The 19,558-nt window shown below is 43.9% G+C and overlaps 1 protein-coding gene and 1 non-coding gene across 2 annotated transcripts; one reads left to right on the top strand and one right to left on the bottom strand.

Moving 5' to 3' along the window:
• Positions 1-10,352: 10,352 nt before the first annotated feature.
• LOC113461474 lies at positions 10,353-10,496 on the bottom strand. The gene has a single exon (XR_003383749.2). It is a non-coding gene; the product is annotated as a small nucleolar RNA snoR134 (small nucleolar RNA).
• Positions 10,497-13,981: 3,485 nt separating this feature from the next.
• On the top strand, positions 13,982-17,096 carry LOC120105342 (probable disease resistance protein At1g58602). The gene is given in 5 exon segments (XM_039117709.1): positions 13,982-15,309; positions 15,312-15,604; positions 15,636-15,920; positions 15,922-16,471; positions 16,474-17,096. Coding segments are annotated over 5 exon segments (2,661 nt in total). The 5' UTR covers positions 13,982-14,114; the 3' UTR covers positions 16,812-17,096.
• The last annotated feature ends 2,462 nt before the right edge of the window (positions 17,097-19,558 follow it).

Consider the following 19,558-nt stretch of genomic DNA (forward strand, 5'->3'; position numbering starts at 1 on the left):
AGAAAAAGGTGTCTAACGGCTAGTTTCCGTGGGGGTTGGTTTAAATAGCCACAGAAGACTGTAGCAAAGCAGAGAACAACCATTCCACTCCAAGTATTCAAGCATTCAATCTCTGCAACCTGTTCTTCAACGAAAAAAGAGGGAAGAGCTGCATTAACTGCATCCACCTACATCTTCCCAGCAATTAAAGAATCCTCCTCCTGCATTCAAGTCGACTACACATTCAAGAGGAGACCCGAAGTTTAAGAAGCCATTCCTCTTCTCCAACTTAAAAGCGTTTGAGGGCTTCTAAACTCATTTCAGATTATATTGTTTTCCATCTGCTTTTGAGAAGCTTAGTTTTCTGTTTTTCTATTTTATTTACAACTTGTATCTGCTTGGTTCAATCGGGGGATTGAATCAAGGGTATTGAGGTTGGTTGGTGAGCCGAGTGTAAAACCAACGTGTGTAAGGGTTCGATTGTGATCCCGGGAAAATAATCGGGGTGGTTCTAGTCGGTGAGCCTGGGAAAACCGACCGAGTTCGTTGTGAGCTCGTAAAACAACAAGTTTGGTTGTGAGCTTGGAAAACAACCGGCTGTAATCCAAGGGGGTTATAGTGAATTCCCAAGTGAGACTTGGGGAGTGGACGTAGGAGCAAGGGTTAGCTCCGAACCACTATAAAACTTGGTGTTTGTGATTGATTGTCTCTCTTCTTTTCCTCTCATATCACTCACAGCACATAGCAATTAATTAAACAACTTGCAATAGTTTTAATTAGTCATTCACAACGTGTTAAATAGCTAAATTATTGTAAAACCCAATTCACCTCCCCCTCTTGGGTTGTCTATCTGGGCAACAAGTGGTATCAGCAAGAGACTCCGAACCACATAAACTTGAGTGTCTTGTGCGTTTTGCTATTGTTTTTGCCGTGTTATTCTTTCTCCTACTATCTTTTATATTCTGCATTCGTAGGGTTGATCCCTAACAACTGGTACCAGAGCAATCTGGTTCGAAGAAAAAAAAAAGTGGGAGCAATGGCGGCTGAAGAAGGCAAGGTCAAGATTGACAGATTTGACGGCAAAGACTTTGGTTTCTGGAAGATGCAGATCGAAGATTATTTATATCAGAAGAAACTTCATCTACCTCTTGAAGGTATGAAACCAACAGATATGTCACAGACCGACTGGAATTTAATGGATCGTCAGGCTTTGGGAGTTGTTCGCTTGACGTTGGCTCGAAATGTTGCGTTCAACATTTTGGAAAAAAAGACAACAGCAGGTTTGCTGAAAGCACTGTCGAATATGTATGAAAAACCCTCGGCCTCTAACAAGGTGTACCTGATGCGCCGTTTATTCAATCTGAAGATGAGTGAAGGTTCCTCAGTTACGGATCACATCAATGAGTTCAATCTGATTACGAGCCAGTTGAGTTCGGTGGAAATCAGCTTTGAGGATGAAGTTCGTGCTCTAATTCTTCTATCCTCCTTACCAGAAAGTTGGGGTGCAACGGTGACAGCTGTAAGCAGTTCCTGCGGCTCAAACAAACTGAAGTTTGAGGAGGTCCGAAATCTGATACTCAGTGAAGATATCAGAAGGAGGGAGTCTGGTGTGAAATCTGGTTCGATTCTGAACACATCTGAAGGCAGAGGCAGAATTGTGCAACGCAGTGAAAATCGTGGCAGATCGAAGTCTAAGAGGAGGAGCAAGTCTAGATCGAAAGGCGATGGCTGCTGGCATTGTGGCAAGATGGGCCACACGAGGAAGAATTGTTGGCTCAGAAAGAAGAATCCAAGCAAGGGGCAGAATGAGGAGTCCGTGAATGCAACCACAGATGAAGCCAACGATGCTTTGATTCTCAGCGTGGACAGTCCTATGGAACCGTGGATACTAGACTCTGGAGTTTCGTTTCATTCTACCTCACGGAAGGAGTGCATGCTGAATTACACTGCAGGAGACTTCGGAAAGGTTTATCTCGCTGATGATGAGCCTTTAGATATTGTGGGGAAAGGTGAAGTTCATATCAGGATGCTGAATCAGTCAGTGTGGAAACTGAAGAATGTGAGGCATGTTCCGGGCTTGAAGAGAAACTTGATTTCTATTGGGCAGCTTGACAACGAAGGGTATGTTACTACCTTCGTAGGTGGTTCATGAAAAATTACCAAAGGAGCTATGGTGATAGCACGTGGGTACAAGTTGAGAACTCTCTACATGACCAATGACACCAAGGATACGGTGGCATTAGCAGAAAGAGGTGCAGATAGTTGTCTTTGGCATCGCAGACTCGGACATATGAGTGAGAAAGGTATGAAGATGATGGTGAAAAAGAACAAGCTAGCAGATCTGAAAACTGTTGATGTAGGTCTCTGTGAAGACTGCATATTTGGGAAGCAGAAAAGAGTTAGTTTCTCAAAGGGTGGAAGAACACCGAAGACAGAAAAGCTAGAGCTTGTACACACAGATGTGTGGGGGCCTTCACCGATTGCATCTCTTGGAGGCTCACACTATTATGTCACGTTCATCGATGACTCTACCAGAAAGGTTTGGATTTATTTCATGAAGCACAAATCAGAGGTATTTGTCACCTTTAAGAAGTGAAAAAGTCTAGTGGAGAATGAATCTGGTGTAAAGATAAAACGACTAAGGTCTGATAATGGCGGTGAGTATGACAGCAGCAAGTTCAAGAAATTCTGCGCAGAGAATGGAATCCGAATGGAGAAGACAATACCGAGCACACCGCAGCAAAATGGGGTGGCTGAGCGAATGAACAAAACCCTGAACGAGAGAGCCAATAGTATAAGGATCCATGCTGGTTTGCCCAAGATGTTTTGGGCTGAGGCAGTCAACACCGCAGCGTATCTGATAAACAGAGGCCCGTCGGTTCCCCTAGATTGCAAATTGCCTGAAGAAGAGTGGACAGGAAAAATAGTAAATTTGTCACACTTGAGGGTCTTTGGGTGTGTCTCCTTTGTGCACATCAATGCAGAGAAAAGGGACAAGCTAGATGCAAAGTCTAGAAAATATTTCTTCATTGGATACTGTACAGATGATTTTGGTTACAAGTTCTGGGATGCGCAGAACCAGAAGGTCATCAGAAGCAAGGATGTGATATTCAATGAGCGAGTTCTCTATAAGGACAAGAATACTTCAGATTTTGAGAATGTAGGGGAGCAAAGCAAGGAAAAACAGCAAGTTGAGTTGCAAGAGATTACAGAAGAAGACGTTGCCAAAAGAGTTCAGAGAAATCCTGAAAATTCAAAAACTGTTGCGGCACAACCTCAACCAAGTATACCGTAGCTGAGAAGATCTACAAGAATCTCCAGACAACCGGATAGATATTCATCCTCTTTACATTATCTGCTATTGACGGATGAAGGTGAACCCGAGTGTTATGAAGAAGCCATGGAAAGCAAAGATTCGGTGAAGTGGGAGTTAGCCATGAAAGACGAGATGAAGTCCTTGGATAGAAATCAAACTTGGGAGCTCAGTTCACTACCAGAAGGCAAGAAGGCTTTACAGAACAAGTGGGTCTACAAAGTTAAAGAGGAACATGATGGCAGCAAGAGGTACAAAGCAAGGTTGGTTGTGAAAGGCTTCCAACAGAAGGAAGGTATCGGCTACACTGAGATTTTCTCTCCGGTAGTCAAATATTCAACAATCAGAGTGATTCTGAGTATTGTGGCAGCAGAAAATCTGTATTTGGAGCAGTTGGATGTTACAACTGCATTTCTCCATGGAGAGATTGATGAAGACATCTACATGCAGCAATCTATTGGCTTTGCAGTCTCTAGCAAGGAGAACCTTGTATGCAAACTGAAGAGAAGTTTGTATGGTTTGAAACAGGCCCCGAGGTTGTGGTACAAAAAGTTCGATGGATTCATGATCAACAATGTTTTGCAAAATGTCAAGAAGATCATTGCTGTTATCATAAGGTACTTGATGGCAGTTTTATCATCTTACTCTTGTATGTTGACGACATGTTGATAGCCGGACCGAACCTACAAGAGATTGAAAGATGGAAGAAAGAGCTATCAAGGAAGTTTGCAATGAAAGACATGGGTGCAGCAAAACAGATGCTTGGGCTAAGGATTGAAAGGGATAAGGTGGCTGGAACACTGAAGCTTTCTTAAGCTAACTACATTGATAAGGTGCTGAATAGATTCAATATGACAGATGCAGATCCTGTGAAGACACCTTTGGCAAGCCACTTCAAACTTTCAAAAGAGCAATCACCCAAGGATGATGAGGAGCTGAAGAAGATGTCAAGGGTACCATATGCTTCAGCTGTAGGCAGCTTGATGTATGCTATGATATGCACGAGACCCGACATTGCACATACAGTGGGAGCTGTGAGCAGATACATGGCCAATCCGGGTAGACAACATTGGGAGGTTGTCAAGTGGATCCTAAGATATTTGAAAGGTACCAGAAATGTAGGCTTGTGTTATAGAAAAGGCAGTCAAACACTACAAGGTTTTGTGGATGCAGACCTAGGAGGTGATACTGACACTAGAAGAAGCACCACAGGGTATGTTTATACCGTAGGCGGGACAGTAGTGAGCTGGTTCTCACAACTGCAAAAGATCGTTGCTCTTTCGACAACTGAGGCAGAATATGTTGCCATTATAGAAGCCAGCAAGGAGATGATTTGGCTACAAAATCTTCTGAAAGAGCTGGACAGAGAACAGAACTGTAGTGTACTATTCTGCGACAGTCAGAGTGCTATTCACTTAGCTAAGAACCCAATGTTTCATGCGAGAACGAAGCACATACAGCTGAGATATCACTTCATCAGAAAGTTGCTAGAAGATGGCAGTTTGTTACTTGAGAAGATTCAAGGAGTAAAGAATTCAGCTGATATGTTGACTAAGACAGTCACTACAGAGAAATTGAGGCGATGCATGGCCTCAATTGGCCTCCAAAGATAGTTGAATGGAGGTGCCGCACAAAGAATACCTATCAAGATATGGAAGTTTGTTTATTTTTAAGATAGATGCACGATTGGATGTATCAGTCTCCAAGTGGGAGAGTTGTTGGGCTGTGGAGCCTGATCCATTCCCTTTTCCTAGACCCCTATGTGCACTATGGTGGTGGAGGATCAAGGGAAGACAAGTCGAAAAGAGTTTTGAGAAGATTCAGAGTTGAATCAGCAAAGAAAGAAACCTTCAGCAAGGTCCGGAGTCGACTCCAGCAGACTTGGAGTCGACTCTGGCACGCAGGTAGTCTTGGCACAGTTTTTGGAGTCGACTCCAGCAGACCTGGAGTCGACTCCCCAGTGTTGGAGTCAACTCGAGAACTCCAGGAGTCGACTCCCACAGGCAGACAGAGAGACATTTTTCTGTGGACTGTTGCCGAGTCGACTCGCAGAATTGCGGGAGTCGACTCGAGCATGGTTTTCACGCGAGGCTGAATTATGAACCGGGTCCAAGCCAAGGTTTTTTGAGCCCTAATCAAAGTAAGAGATTGGGAGGTATATAAGACTTCTTGAGGGACACTAGAGGTGTGGTTGCAACCTAGAGAAACCCTAGAACTCATCAACGAGAGGTTCCAAAAGTAGATCCTTTGTGTGCATCAGGAAGACGACGTGTTGCTCGTCTTGAGAGAGATTGTTTGCTGTGAGAAAGAGAGTTTTGTTTCTCTTCTCTTGAATCTCTGTAACTTCTTTTGATCATATAGTGAAATATTGATCTGTGCGGCTGTGGACGTAGGAGCAAGAGACTCCGAACCACATAAACTTGAGTGTCTTGTGTGGTTTGCTATTGGTTTTGCCGTGTTATTCTTTCTCCTACTATCTTTTATATTCCGCATTCGTAGGGTTGATCCCTAACATCTTGCAGCACTCGGATCTTCTCGGGATTGGCTTCAACTCCGCGCTGGATTACCACGAAGCCCAGGAATTTGTCCGAGGTGACTCCGAACGCGCACTTTGCAGGATTGAGCTTCATTTGGTACTTTCTGAGCTTGGAGAAGGCTTTGTCGAGGTCAGCCACATGGTGCTCTGCCGTCCGGCTCTTCACCAGCATGTCATCCACATAGACTTCCATATTTCGGCCTATCTGGTCTTTGAAGATTTGGCTGACCAGCCTTTGGTATGTAGCTCCTGCATTCTTCAGCCCGAACGGCATCACCTTGTAACAATAAGTGCCCTTGTCGGTGATGAAAGCCGTCTTCTCCTCATCTTCGGGCGCCATTCAGATCTGGTTATACCCCGAGAAGGCGTCCATGAAGGTTAGCAGCTGATGTCCCGAAGTAGAGTCGACAAGCTGGTCGATGCTGGGGAGAAAAAAATTGTCTTTCGGGCAGGCCTTGTTCAAGTCGGTGTAGTCTACGCACATGCGCCATTTTCTATTGGCTTTCTTCACGAGGACCACATTGGCGAGCCAATCTGGATAGGAGACCTTCCGAATGAAGCCGGCTTCGAGGAGTCTGTCCACTTCCTCGGCCGCCGCTCGCTGCCGCTCCGGGGCGGAGCCTCGTTTCTTTTGCCTCACGGGTCTGCAGGTCGGCTTCACCTGGAGTCGGTGAATCATGACCTTGGGGTCGATTCCTGGCATGTCAGCGGACGACCAGGCAAAGATGTCCATGTTGGCTCGAAGGAATTCGATTAGACGCCCTCTTTCGCAGGAACTCAAGCCGGAGCCGACCTGCACGGTTAGTTTCGGAGAACTTTCTAGTAAAGGGATTTGGGTAAGAAGCTCACCAGGCTTTACCCGTTTCTTCCAAGGGTCGTCCCGTACATCCAAGATTTCGACAGGCAGCATGCGGTCCGTTGCTTGGGTCGACGCCTCAACCAGTAGCTCCTGCTGGCTTGATGCTTCGGTCGATTGCGTCGCTTTGTAGATCGCCATGTAGCACCGCTTGGCCACCATCTGATCTCCGCGGACCTCGCCCACTCCTTGGTTGGTAAGGAATTACAGGAGCAGGTGGTAGGTCGAGACTATGGCTCGGAGGGCATTTAGCCCTGGTCGTCCGAGGATAGCGTTGTAGGCCAAAGACAGGCGGACCATGAGAAAGTCCGCCCTCACAGTACTTTCTCGGGGGGCGAGACCAACCGTGACTAGAAGGCTGACCTCACCCTCAACCGGGATCGAGTCCTCGGTAAATCCGACCAACGGGGCATTTATTTTCCGAAGTTGGCCTTCCGCTAACCCCTTTTTTGGTAGGCTTGGTAATACAAAATATTCGCTGAGCTTCCATTATCAACTAAGACCCGCTTTATATGAAACTTGTTTACAACCATGGATATGACCACAGCGTCATCGTGAGGAGTCTCAACTCCTTCTAAGTCCTCCTCCGAGAACGAGATGGCTTCGAAGGTGCGCGGGCGCTTCAGGGGGGTCCTTTCCTTGGCTAATTCTTCAGCCGAGCTTCCTCCTCCAATGACATTGATGGTGCCGGCGATGGGCCTGTTGTCATTTGGGTTTTCGAGCGGCAGGCATTTTCCACCGGCCTCCTTTCTTCACATCGGTTCCTTACAAACCGGTTGAGTACTCCGCGGCGAATAAGCACCTCGATCTCGTCTCGAAGCTGGAAACAATCCTCCGTGGTCTCGGTGGAAGCGGCAATACTTCCTGGGGTTGCGTGGGACTCCTACATCCCGCATCGAAGGCGGAGGTCGGAAAAAGTCCCGACCTTCAATCTCCATCAGAATCTCGGTCCGGGGTGCGTTGATGGGTGTGTAGTTCTCGTACTTCCTCGAATGCATTCGAGGTTGTGGTGGGGACCTCGGCCGAGGCGGGGACCTTGGTCGAAGCTGTCCCCGCTGTTGGGGCGGACTCCTCAGCCGAGGGAGATTCTTCTCTCGGCGGGGGGATCGGCTTCTCTGGCGGCCGCGCTCCTCGCGGCGCTTCTTCTGCTTCTTCGAAGCCTGCTCGGTCGCACCCCGCCTGGAGGCGATAGCTTCCTCAGCCTTTGCATATTTCCGAGCTCGGGCCAGCATTTCGGTGAGGTCAGCGGAGAAGTTCTTTTCAATGGAGAAGAGAAATCTGTAGGAGGGAGCCCCAGTCTTTAGTGCCGACATGGCTATCGACTGGTCGAGCTCACGGACTTCCCAAGTTGCAGCGGTGAAGCGGTCGAGATACTCCTGAGAGATTCCCCCTTCTTCTGCTTGACATCCAGGAGGAAGTCCGATGTTCGCCGCTGGCGCCAGCTGGCAGCAAAATTGGTGGCGAACTGCCTGCCGAGCTGCTCGAAAGAGGATACCGTGCTCAGATTTAGTCCAGAAAACCAAAGCTGAGCTGTCCCTCGGAGAGTCGCTGGGAAGGCCTTGCAGACTACGGCCTCCGAGGACCCTTGCAGTGCCATGAGAGCTCAGTAACTCTCCAAATGGTCGAGGGGGTTGGTAGTTCCGTTGTAGGGCTCCACTTGGGGCATCTTGAACCTCGGTGGGACCGGCTCGTCCTCGATCTGGCGGGAGAAGGAGGACTTGGTGGTGAATTCAAAGTCTCCTTCGCGCCTCGCCTTCCTGCTGTGAAGCACCTCAATCTGGCGCTCGAGGTTCTCGACTTTTCTATCGAGCTCCCCAACCTGGAAGATTGCCATGGTAGTTTGTTCTGGCTCGTGGCGGTCTGGGGCTGACTCGGCTTCCGAAAGTTGCGGCCTTCGGTCTATGCTTCTCCCTGGCAACTCCCTCCGGGGAGACGCTCGGGCCGAATTTTGGCGATAGCACTGCTTTTCATTATTGGCCCTTGAGGAGCCACGGAGATTTTGGCTCTGGGGCACTAGTCTGTTCGGAGGGAGCGCTAGTTGAACCTGGGCCTGCGGGGGCGGCACAGGTAGGGCTCCCTCGCACTGCAAGCCTTGGACGGCTGTGGCCAAAGCCTGGACCTGCTGCACCAGGATGTTGAACTGTTCTGGCTAAACTTGAGGAACTGGATCAGCCGGAGACGGTGAGTTCTGGACGGAGTGTCCAGGACTTGGTGGGGGACGCCAGGAGGTATTAGAAGCTCCTTTACTTCTCAACTTCATGGCCACGACTCGGGCCCTTCCTCTAGCGCCAACTGTTGCTGGAATTTAGACTCGGGGGCGACCACTGGGCTAAGAAGGCGGAGCTCCGGCGAGAATCGGTGGACTACGGGTGGCGGCGGTCCGTCGGCGGGCGGCGTCCTCCGGGTGACCTGCAACAAGCCGGTGGCCGAGGTTTTCGGTGCCGACTCTCCGAAGCTTAAGTCAGAGGGAAAAAGATAAGTAGAGGCAATATCTCCAGAGTATTTTTTTCCAGCCCCCTTTATGGTAGAGGGGTTCCCCTTTTATAGTGGGGTGCTGGGTTACCTATGATGCGACGGGACCAGATTGCCGTATGGCTGAGCACGTCGCATTAATTAGTACACGATCATGTGAATTAATGTCTCGCCGTAGAGGATGAGGTCGGGGTCAGAAAGTTGTAGCGGCTGACTAAACACGGCCGAGCTGACTTATCGTGGAGGATTGGAGATCCGTAGACAGCGGGAGCCATGCGCATTAATTGTTAAGTAAGCTGGAGGTCTGTAGAGACCATGCACATTAATTGTTGCGTAAGCTGGAGGTCTGTAGAGACCATGCGCATTAATTGTTGCGTAAGCCGCCCAAGGCGTGGTTCCGAACTGGGCCGTAGGAGGATGTGAGAGTAGCGGGCAGTTGGTGAGGTTTGACTTATAAGGATCGGATGCCTTCCGAGATCGGGTGCCTTCTAGGTCGGGCGTTCCGAGGTTGAGAGTTCAGGGTTGGGCGCCTGGTAGGGCGTCAGGTGGTCCGAGGTCGGGCGCTAGGTCGGTCGTCCGAGGTCGGGCGCTAGGCCGGTCGTCCGAGCTCGGGCGACCAGGTCGGTCGTCCGGATTAGTCGTCCGGATTAGGGCGCTTTCGATCACGTGCTAGCGACGCGCCCACGTACTTGGGGGGACTTGTATTTTCCCCAACAGTCGCATCAGCTCATATCGAGGAATCCGTCCATTCTTTTCATCAGAAGCGCAGGTAGGTTATATCCATAGCCAAGAGTAGAGCATTTAAAAAAAAAAAAGGAAGACTCAATCCATTTTTTCCCTCATCCTGACCGCAAAAATATCATCACCAGCTAATTTAGATACTACAGAAAATTATAGAGGCATCAAACAATATCCACTTGAAGGGAAAAAATAAAAAGGGTTTCGGATCTTGTTTAGCTCATCACTTGATATTGGCGAAAAAATACAAATTTCCAAGCTTTTGTTCGGCATCTAGTTGTGGCGAGAGATTTTAGAGGCAAAACCATGGAAAAAGGAGTAAGCCCCCACGTTAACCCCGCCGTTTTCGCTGTATGCCTCCATGACTAGGCTCATTGGGGAACGAAACCTCAAAAAACTAAAGGTGTGGAGAGGCAAAAGATAACAAACAGATGGAAAGAAACATCATAAAAAATCTAAAGTTTAGCCGTTACATTGACACAGATCGGTCGTAGGAATTCGTGAACAGAACTGCAACACGGAATGGCGAATCTAGCTGGCACCAGCATTGGGGCTTTCGTCGTCACGGAGTTCTACAGCAAAGCCCGGGGTGCTTCGTGCAAGACTTCTAAAAAGAATGAAGATCCTAAAATCTCTCAAGTCCTAACATTAAGAATTACTTCCATTCTTAAATCCAATGCCTCGAACGCGAAAAAAAAAAAGGAAAAGAAAAAGAAAGATTAAAGATGAAAACTTTACTCGAATCAGAAGCGCCGAATCGAGAAATCGGGTAGTTTGGAGGGGGAAAACAGCGGCCCAGCGGAACCGTAAGCCCAGGCAAAACCCTAGACCAAGAAGGGGAGGAGGTATAGGAGGCTAAGAAGAGGGGTGCGCTTTCCCCTCTTCATGGGGGCGTTTGGTAACCCCAGCTGGATCACCACAGTGATCTAAGATTTTCGATGATCCGAATGCTGGGATGATTTGATTCCTGGTAATCTAAGATCAATGTGTTTGGTAAGCCATGATCTAGTGATTAAAAATCTTCGGATATCCATGAGTAACTTGTTTGGCATGATACGAATATATCTTAGATAATACCACAAATACCTTTGATATATCTTAGCTGGATTTTTTATGTATTTTTAATTCTAATGAATTAAAAATGTAAGTCAATATACTAATTCCTATAATAGCTCCACAATTTTATCACATATTCTACTTTTAGTAACCCTTATCATATATTTATTAATCATATAAAATATATTATAATAAAATATTAATATATTTATCAATATATTAATTATTAATATATTCTATAAAAATATATTTATTATTCCTATAAATTATTAATCTTATAAAAATATGTTATTTTTCATTATAGAATTAATATTTTATTTATACTTATAATAGATTTTTTTAATACTAATAATTATTTTGATTAGAAAAATAAGGTAAATATGAGTAATATAGTAATATATTAAATATTTTTATTATATAAATATAAAATATAATAATATATTTTTACTAGAATTTAAAATTATCCTTCAATAATAGTAGGATAATAATATGATTAGTAATATATTATAATATAATATATATCATTAATATAATATATAATATCAACATAATAATACATATATATAACATTGACATAATATATTAATGGTATATTGATATATTAATTTTTCTGCTAACTTGAAGGGTATTTTTGTCTTTAATTTTCAACCTAGGATCACTACCCTGGGGTGATCTTGAATTCCCGACCTCAAGAACGGGTATCCCATCACCGAGTTAAGGGGTGATTTGAGGAGTGCAGCTGATTTAAGATCACCACCACGTAGGATCACCGTGGTGCAACCAAACGCGGTGATCTCATCACCTCCACCCACATCACCCTTGATCCTAGGACGATCACCCCATACCAAATGCCCCCTATAGGTGTTTGAACAAACCCTGCACCAAACGGGAAATCACTTGTATACTTATCAGAACTGGCTTGGCCGGTCTGACCGTAATCCTACAAAACTGGCCGTTGCCTGAACCGGTTTCATGTAAAGATGGGACTCGGCAGCCGGCACAGAGCCATTTATGTATCTTCTAAAAATAAAATGAAATATTGTATTTTTTTGAAAAATATCATTGGGCTGGAACTTTAGACTTGCTCAACTAAGAGGCAGCCCATCCAAGCCAGATGCATTTTGGATTGGTTTGGGCCTCATTTTTCAGCTTGGTGGGTCAGATTGGGCCAGAAATTTATGCTCATCTCAAGCTTGAGTTTGTGTTGACCCCACCAAAGCCCCAATTCTTTAAATTAATATATATATATATATATATATATATATATATATATATATATATATATATATATATATATATATATAGTTATGATAATCCATGTTAGACTTGCCCAATTAGGTAAAAGTTTTGAATTAGATCGAGCTGCTTGATATCTCTTAAGTACCTTTAAAGGCTTCTAATTTATTTCATCGCTAATTAAGGAAAGGAGATACAAACATTTAGGGTTAGCTCCTCCTCCTCGCCTCAATCCGACAACCCTCCACCTTACTAGGCCATCGGCCACCATCCACTAATGAGATCCATACCCCTTAACATAACAACCTCTCATCGGCTATCAGCTTCTTGCCTTCTCTCATATCTCCACCATTGGACAAAAAGAATTCATCCTCTCCTCTCCTCTTGTTTGCCCATCGGTTTGCCCTTCGGTGAAAAATCAACCAACTCTTTTACAGTCTGCCTATTTTTCGAAATCTGATCACAACTAAACCTTGGCGAGCGATGCTACATGGCTAATTAGTGGGGGGATGTTAATGGCTAATCCTTGGTTCTACCTTCTAAACCAAATCTATTTTTCATGCCTTTCTTGCTAATAGGGGCTACGATCCTACAAATTATAAGAGGAAAACATAGGCAAAATTGAAGTGAAATGGGCTTAATTGCTTGTAGCGCATCATATTTAGATTTTTTTATTGCACCATTGTGCTTAAACGCTGGTGCTTCTGGAATGCATGACAATTATACCCGTGAAAATGCGGAAGTGATGTCCAGGTTAGGTTGGTATATCACATGTAAACCTCTTAAGAATTATATTGCCTAGAGAAGCCTAGATGATGAACAAATTTGGAAAACTCCACAAAACCATGTCTAGCTCGGAAGCCTAAAATCTGATAAGTAGTTGTCTTGGAGCTCGAAAGTAGACCCGAAGACCAGGCGAGACTAGATCCACTTCTGACCAAATGATGCAGTATCTTAGGCGGAGCTGAGCCTGAATCTAGCTCGGCCTACCAGATAAGCAAGCCTTGTTTGAATCAACCATTGTACAATATAGCATAAAATTAACAAGGAACATCTTGATCCACACTTTATACAATGGAGTTATAAAATTTGTTTTAGTATTTAGTGACCTTTGTTGGAAGTTGTAATGACTTTTGTACATTCATATTTTTTAAGAAAAGACTTCGATACGTTACTCCCGTATTTGTAAATTTACTATGGACTTGGATTAAATCTCCTTCTAATTACATTTGAAAGTTATTGTGACCTTCACGTTTTTTGAAAACTTTTTATTTTTTTTCTGTTCTTAATATATTTTTCATTAAGGAACAATAATGATACTTCATTGCAGGGGAATGTCTTCTCTCGTCATCAAGGACCACTTCATCTTGATTCATAGACTCTTGTAGAAAAATAAAAATACAGGAACAAGAACAATACGAATAGACTCTTAGATTTGATTGAAAATGGACATAAGATATTTTCTAAATTGCAACTTGGGATTGCTTGTTATTTTATTGAAAAGGAACGCAAGAAATTTACTAAATTGCAACTTATAATTACTGGTGCTGGCCAAACCACTACTGTTTCAATATATAAGAGGTAAAGGAACAAATATATAAAAATATCTTACCTTTTTTATTACTTAGGCCCCACCCACCATCTTTTTGTCAGTTTCTAACCACTTCCACGTAAAAACGTTAGTATAGCACCAACTTGCACGCTTGCCAGCCATTAGCGTACCAAACAAATGGGAATCTTATGACTTCTATGTACAACTTGACAAATGGGATCCAGGGGAGGCCCATCTGAACTGTAGCAGAAATCATGGCTGGAGGCCTTTAGAGCAAGCAGATCTAGATGTGTTTCTGAAGCAGATCTTGCAGATCTAGATGTGCTTCTGAAGCTATGATCTCACTTCCTCTTGGGAAGGATAACTGAGAACAGAAATGGCTGAGGCTGTTGTTTCTCTCGTGGTGGAGAAACTCGGAGACTTCCTAATCCAAGAAGCCAAATTCTTGTATGGAGTCCGTGGTCAAGTCGAGTGGCTAGAAGGTGAATTGCGGCAAATTCAATGCTTCTTGAAGGACGCTGACAACAAACGGAAGGGGAACGATGAGGGAGTAAAGAATTGGGTGAAAGATGTCAGAGATATTGCTTACGAAGCTGAGGACATCGTCGAAACATTTGTGCTCAAGATCGAGAGACGGCAGAGGTGGAGGGGCTTCGGGAGCCTCGTCATTAGGTATGCCCTTATCTTCGGTGAATTAATAGCTTGCCATAGAATTGGCTTGAATATTTCAGAGATCAAGTCAAGGATCCTTGACATCTCCGATCGTAGAGCTCGATATGGCATCGCCAATATAGGTGAAAGTACTGGGGGAGAAGGGGGGAGCCATGCAGATGAGAGTGTGCAATCCCGGCGGCGGATATTACCACATGTTGATGACTCAGATACTGTAGGTTTCGAGGATGACAGGAAAGCAATTGTAGAGCAATTACTCGATCCAAGAAATACACGGCGTTGCGTGATCTCGATAGTTGGAATGGGTGGTCAGGGCAAGACTACACTTGCTAAAAAGGTTTACAATACCGGCGAAATCAAGAGAAGCTTTGAGAAATATGCGTGGATATCAGTTTCTCAGGACTATAATGTGACAAAGATTTTGAAGAACATCATGAGGAAAATTATGGGAATTTCAGAGGAAGAACTGGATAGGATCCAAGAAGATGACTTGGAAGAGAAGCTGCATGAGTTCTTGAAAGACAAGAGATATCTGATCGTGATGGATGATATATGGAGTACAGAAGTATGGAAAAAAATTGTGCCAGCCTTTCCAGATGCGAAGAATGGAAGCAGAATCATTTTCACTTCACGCTCGATAGATGTTGCAAAATCTGCTGATCCAGATTCCCCACCCTATGAGTTAAGGTTTCTAAATGGACAGGAGAGCTGGGAACTCTTTCTTAGGAAGGTTTTTCCGACTCAAGAAGTTCAAACGAGCTGCCCTGACAACTTGGTGACGTTGGGTCGAGAACTCGTGGAAAGATGTGGTGGTTTACCTCTTGCTCTTGTTGTGCTAGGAGGCATGCTATCGAAAAAAGATAAAAATCGTACCGAATGGTCAAAAGTGAAGAAGAGCTTGAAATGGGAGACAACCAAAGATGTCAAACATGCTTAGATGTATTGGCTTTGAGCTATGAAGACTTACCTTACAACCTGAAATCATGCTCTCTCTATCTAGGTTGTTTCCCTGAGGACTCAGAGATCAGTGCTGCTAAACTGATTAGGTTATGGACTGCGGAAGGCTTCATTCCGGCAAGAGAGAGGGAAACTTTAGAAGAAACAGCAGCAGATTACTTGGAAGAGTTAGTCCAGAGGTGCATGGTTCAAGTTGTGGAAAGGAGGTCTGATGGGGTTGTTAAAACCTTCCGAGTTCACGATCTCCTGCGTGAATTTTTGCATATTGGAAGCAAAAGAGGCTCGATTTCTCGACGTTTATAGCACTGAAGATTGGACAACCTCAAGTGCTTCACGCCGTGCGGCTTTATTCCACAACGGTGCTGATGTACTGGAGTCTCTTTATTCTTCTCAATTCCTGCGGACTCTCGTAGGCTTCAATTGGTATGCAAGCACTGGTCCTGTAGAGCTGAGGCTACAGAATCTGAACTTACTAAGAGTGATTGATCTGGAAGGGGCATCACTTCAGGAGCTGCCCAAGGAAATCAAAAGCCTAATCCATTTGAGATATTTGGGCCCTGAGAAGGACCAGGGTGTCACGGATTCCACCATCCATCGGAGATCTTTGCTATCTACGAACTCTTGATGTAAGGCGGACACCTGCCAGGTCTTTGCCTGATGCATTTTGGAAGATTCCATCACTAAGGCATGTAGTCTTTAGCCGGGCTTGCGCGATCCCGATCCCACGAAAGATCTGTGCTGCAAAGAATCTGCAGACCTTGAAGGGAGTACGTGGTGGATCATGGATTGAGAAGCAGCTGCCACAGCTGACCAACCTTCAGAAGCTCGCGATACTCGAAGTTTCAGACTTAGATGAAATGATGCTGTCCAATTCACTCAGGAACCTGAGTTCTCTAGTTTCATTCGCACTCGGAGGAAATCCGATCCCCGCCGACATCGTTCCGGCGTTATCAGGACATGAGCACCTTCATGTTTTGCATCTAAGTGGACCTATGTCAAAGAGGCCACAATTACCCAACAGCAATGAATTCCCTCAGAACGTCACCAAGCTCACATTGCAGGGATCTAATCTAGAAGTGGACCCAATGGCAACGCTGGAGAAGCTGCAAACCTTAGGGTTCTTAGCTTGGGGCTTCACGCATATGCAGGGAAAGAAATGGTTTGCTTTGCAGGTGGCTTCTTGCAGCTGAAACGGTTGCATCTCCATGGTCTGAGGGCACTGGAAAATTGGAGGGTGGAGGAGGGGGCGATGCCTGGTCTCATCCACCTGTCTATTGTTGACTGTAATGCACTGAAGATGCTTCCACAAGGACTAAGATATGTCACTACCCTTAAAGAGCTGGAGCTGCTGCATATGCCGGCCGCATTTCGGGATAGAGTTCGGGAAAATGATGGCGAGGATTGGGTTGCGATAAGCCATGTTCCCTCCATCATCATAAAATGATATCTGACTCAGTTTAATGCTGGGAGAATTTCTTTGCGTGACTGCATCTGGTGGTTTCAGCCTCTTGAGTAGTTTTCGATTTCTTGATTTGTCGTGAGATAGTATTCATGTGATTTTCTTCATAGCAGTAGATGCAGCTTGCCAATGCTCATGTATTTTGTTGATGGTCTGCAATTTCTGTTAAATAAAATTGTTCCCTTTCCACTCGAAGCTTTGCCATGAAACTTCAACGAACCACAAACTACTGTATGCAATGAAACAGTTGTCCTTTACATGCTATGAGATTGATTCTCTTCCATGTGTGATGAAACAACCTGTTAAAAAAATCAAGATGTTTATTTTCTGACTTTATTGGATGTGTCCAAAAAAATTAAAATCAAGATGTCGTCTTCTTTTTTTTAAATGAAAAAGGAGCTAATCTGGCCATTTGCTAGTGAGAGATTAAAATTTCAGATATCATTGTATCCAACTGCAAGTGCTTGTTCTTGCATGTTCGTAGGCAATATGATTGCCCTTTGTTTCACAATTCACAAACCTTGTAGAAAGGTAATTATAATTCTTTGATCAATTTCTCTTTCAATTAACTTCTAATTAACCAGTGAGGTTGATCTTGATCTTTTGAGATACTCAATAGTCAGGTTTATGGAATTCCTGGTATATTAGATAATAAATACTGCAAGAAAAAGAGATCTATTGCCAATGTCAGAAACTAGGGTTGTAGATTGGTCCTATAGCGGCATATATAAAATTGTGCCGTCCACGACTCCAGGGGTATCAAATGTAGATTTGCTAACTCAATGTGGAATCTTTTAATGCCACTTAAAATCTAATGCTTTCTTTGGTGGTGTTGGAAAAAGAAGCTTAACACTAGAGACAACTTTGGAAAAAAAATGAGTAAGAATCTTAGCGGTTGCGTTTTGTGCCATGATACAAATGAGATTGTTGATCATCTCTTCTGCACCTGTAAGTTCTTTTTCACTATATGGAAGATCATTTGTTCGTTTCTTGGGGTGCTTCATCCTCAACTAAACTTTGAAAATCTATGCATTGATTAGAGGTTGAACCATTTTACAAAATGTGCTCAGCCTGTCATTCTTATATTGATTGCTACTATATTTTGGACATGTTGGAAGGAGCAAAACTCTATAATTTTTTTTAAAATAAAAGATCTTCAATTGCCCCGATTACTGCAGAGGGACTTAGAATTTTCAATGACTGGGCGGTGCTATACGATCCGATTATGCAGATGGAGCTGGAAAGAATTTGGTCTAAAGTGAAGAGTGTTGTCTCTAAGCTTGTGGATGACTAAGGCAGTTGAACTATATCATTTTTTTTTTTTGGCCTTACCAGAGAATGCTCTCATTCAGATTGCTCGAGCAGAGAATCATGTTCTTCCTTTTCAATATGGTTCTGTCATTGGTTGCATATGATGGAGTTTTCAGTCAGCTATATCTTCTATGAGATATCCTCTTGGAAGTCAAATATGATTGGAGCATATTATGTCTTGCTTACTATTCAACTATCATGCAGTCCTGCAAAGGACAGACATTGTAGAACAGATCAGTCCCGCCTTCAACCTGTGCCTCAGCCGCAATCGGCCTTTTCAATGACCAAAGGATTGCAACTTTGTCTCCTTTAGCTACTACTTATGTTCGTCATCTTATGCCTTCCAGCAGATTGTATTATGCTTCAGAGGAGGTACTAAACGTGGTATGAAATTGGTGGTGGAAAATTGGTTGTTTTTCTTATTTCAAAGGCTTTCTCAAGCTTCTGTGAAATTTGGAGCTTGTGGCCATTCTGGATTCTAGTGCTTTTTTTTCTGAAAATCTTTGTGAAATTGCTTGAACTTTCAGGCAATGAATGCTCCTGCTTGTTGGTCTAGATGAGGTTCTTTCCTCCACTGATTATCAGACACTTATTTTGGAACTATTTAGCTTCTTTTTCTTGCATTTGTTCATCTCCTCTCTTGACAATGTAACTTATCTCTACCCCTCATCTCTGTTGTAAATACGATTTATCTTTAATAAAGCCGGGTAGCTCCTTTTGCCTCCCCTTTACATCAAAAAAACAAATAAAAAAACAATCTCAAGCCTTCAAACCCTCTCAACCATACTTTCTCCAGTTAATTTTTTCCGTACACACATTTGTGCCTCTCCTTACACTTTCCAACATACTTCATTTCCCAAGTAAATTTTTTTTGGAAGGTTTTAGGGCCAGGAGAGCAACTAACATGGCAGATAACTTTAGCGGCTGCAAAAAATATGCATAAGTAGGTCGCCAGTTCCAATGAGGAAACTGGTATTAATTAATTATGCTCCGCCAACATCAAGAACTATTGAATCATCCAGTTGAGGACCATAGTAATCTCATTTCTCATGTAAACAGACAAAATTTTGCTATCAAATGTCATCAAATGCAGCTGCTCATTTGCTTGCTAGATTTACTACTTGAAATTGTTTTATGTAGTTTCCATCTCAAAAATTAATAAGGCTATTACCGTTCGCACATTTTTGCTACCTACATTATTCCCGATTAACAACAAGGGAACAGAACAACCAGCCTCCGTGAAGCTCATTTTCATGATTGTGTTATATACATAGTGAAAAAACAAATGCAAATATTCAATTTCATAATTTACTTTCATACCATTTCCAAATCCAATGAATCAGTTTATACATGCAATTTACCAGCACAGCACGTGCACAGACATGCCTTGGTGTCCACAGCCATATGTTTTGTTTAAGAAT

This window comes from Phoenix dactylifera, unplaced genomic scaffold, assembly GCF_009389715.1.
Source record: "Phoenix dactylifera cultivar Barhee BC4 unplaced genomic scaffold, palm_55x_up_171113_PBpolish2nd_filt_p 000265F, whole genome shotgun sequence".
NCBI lineage: Eukaryota > Viridiplantae > Streptophyta > Magnoliopsida > Arecales > Arecaceae > Phoenix > Phoenix dactylifera.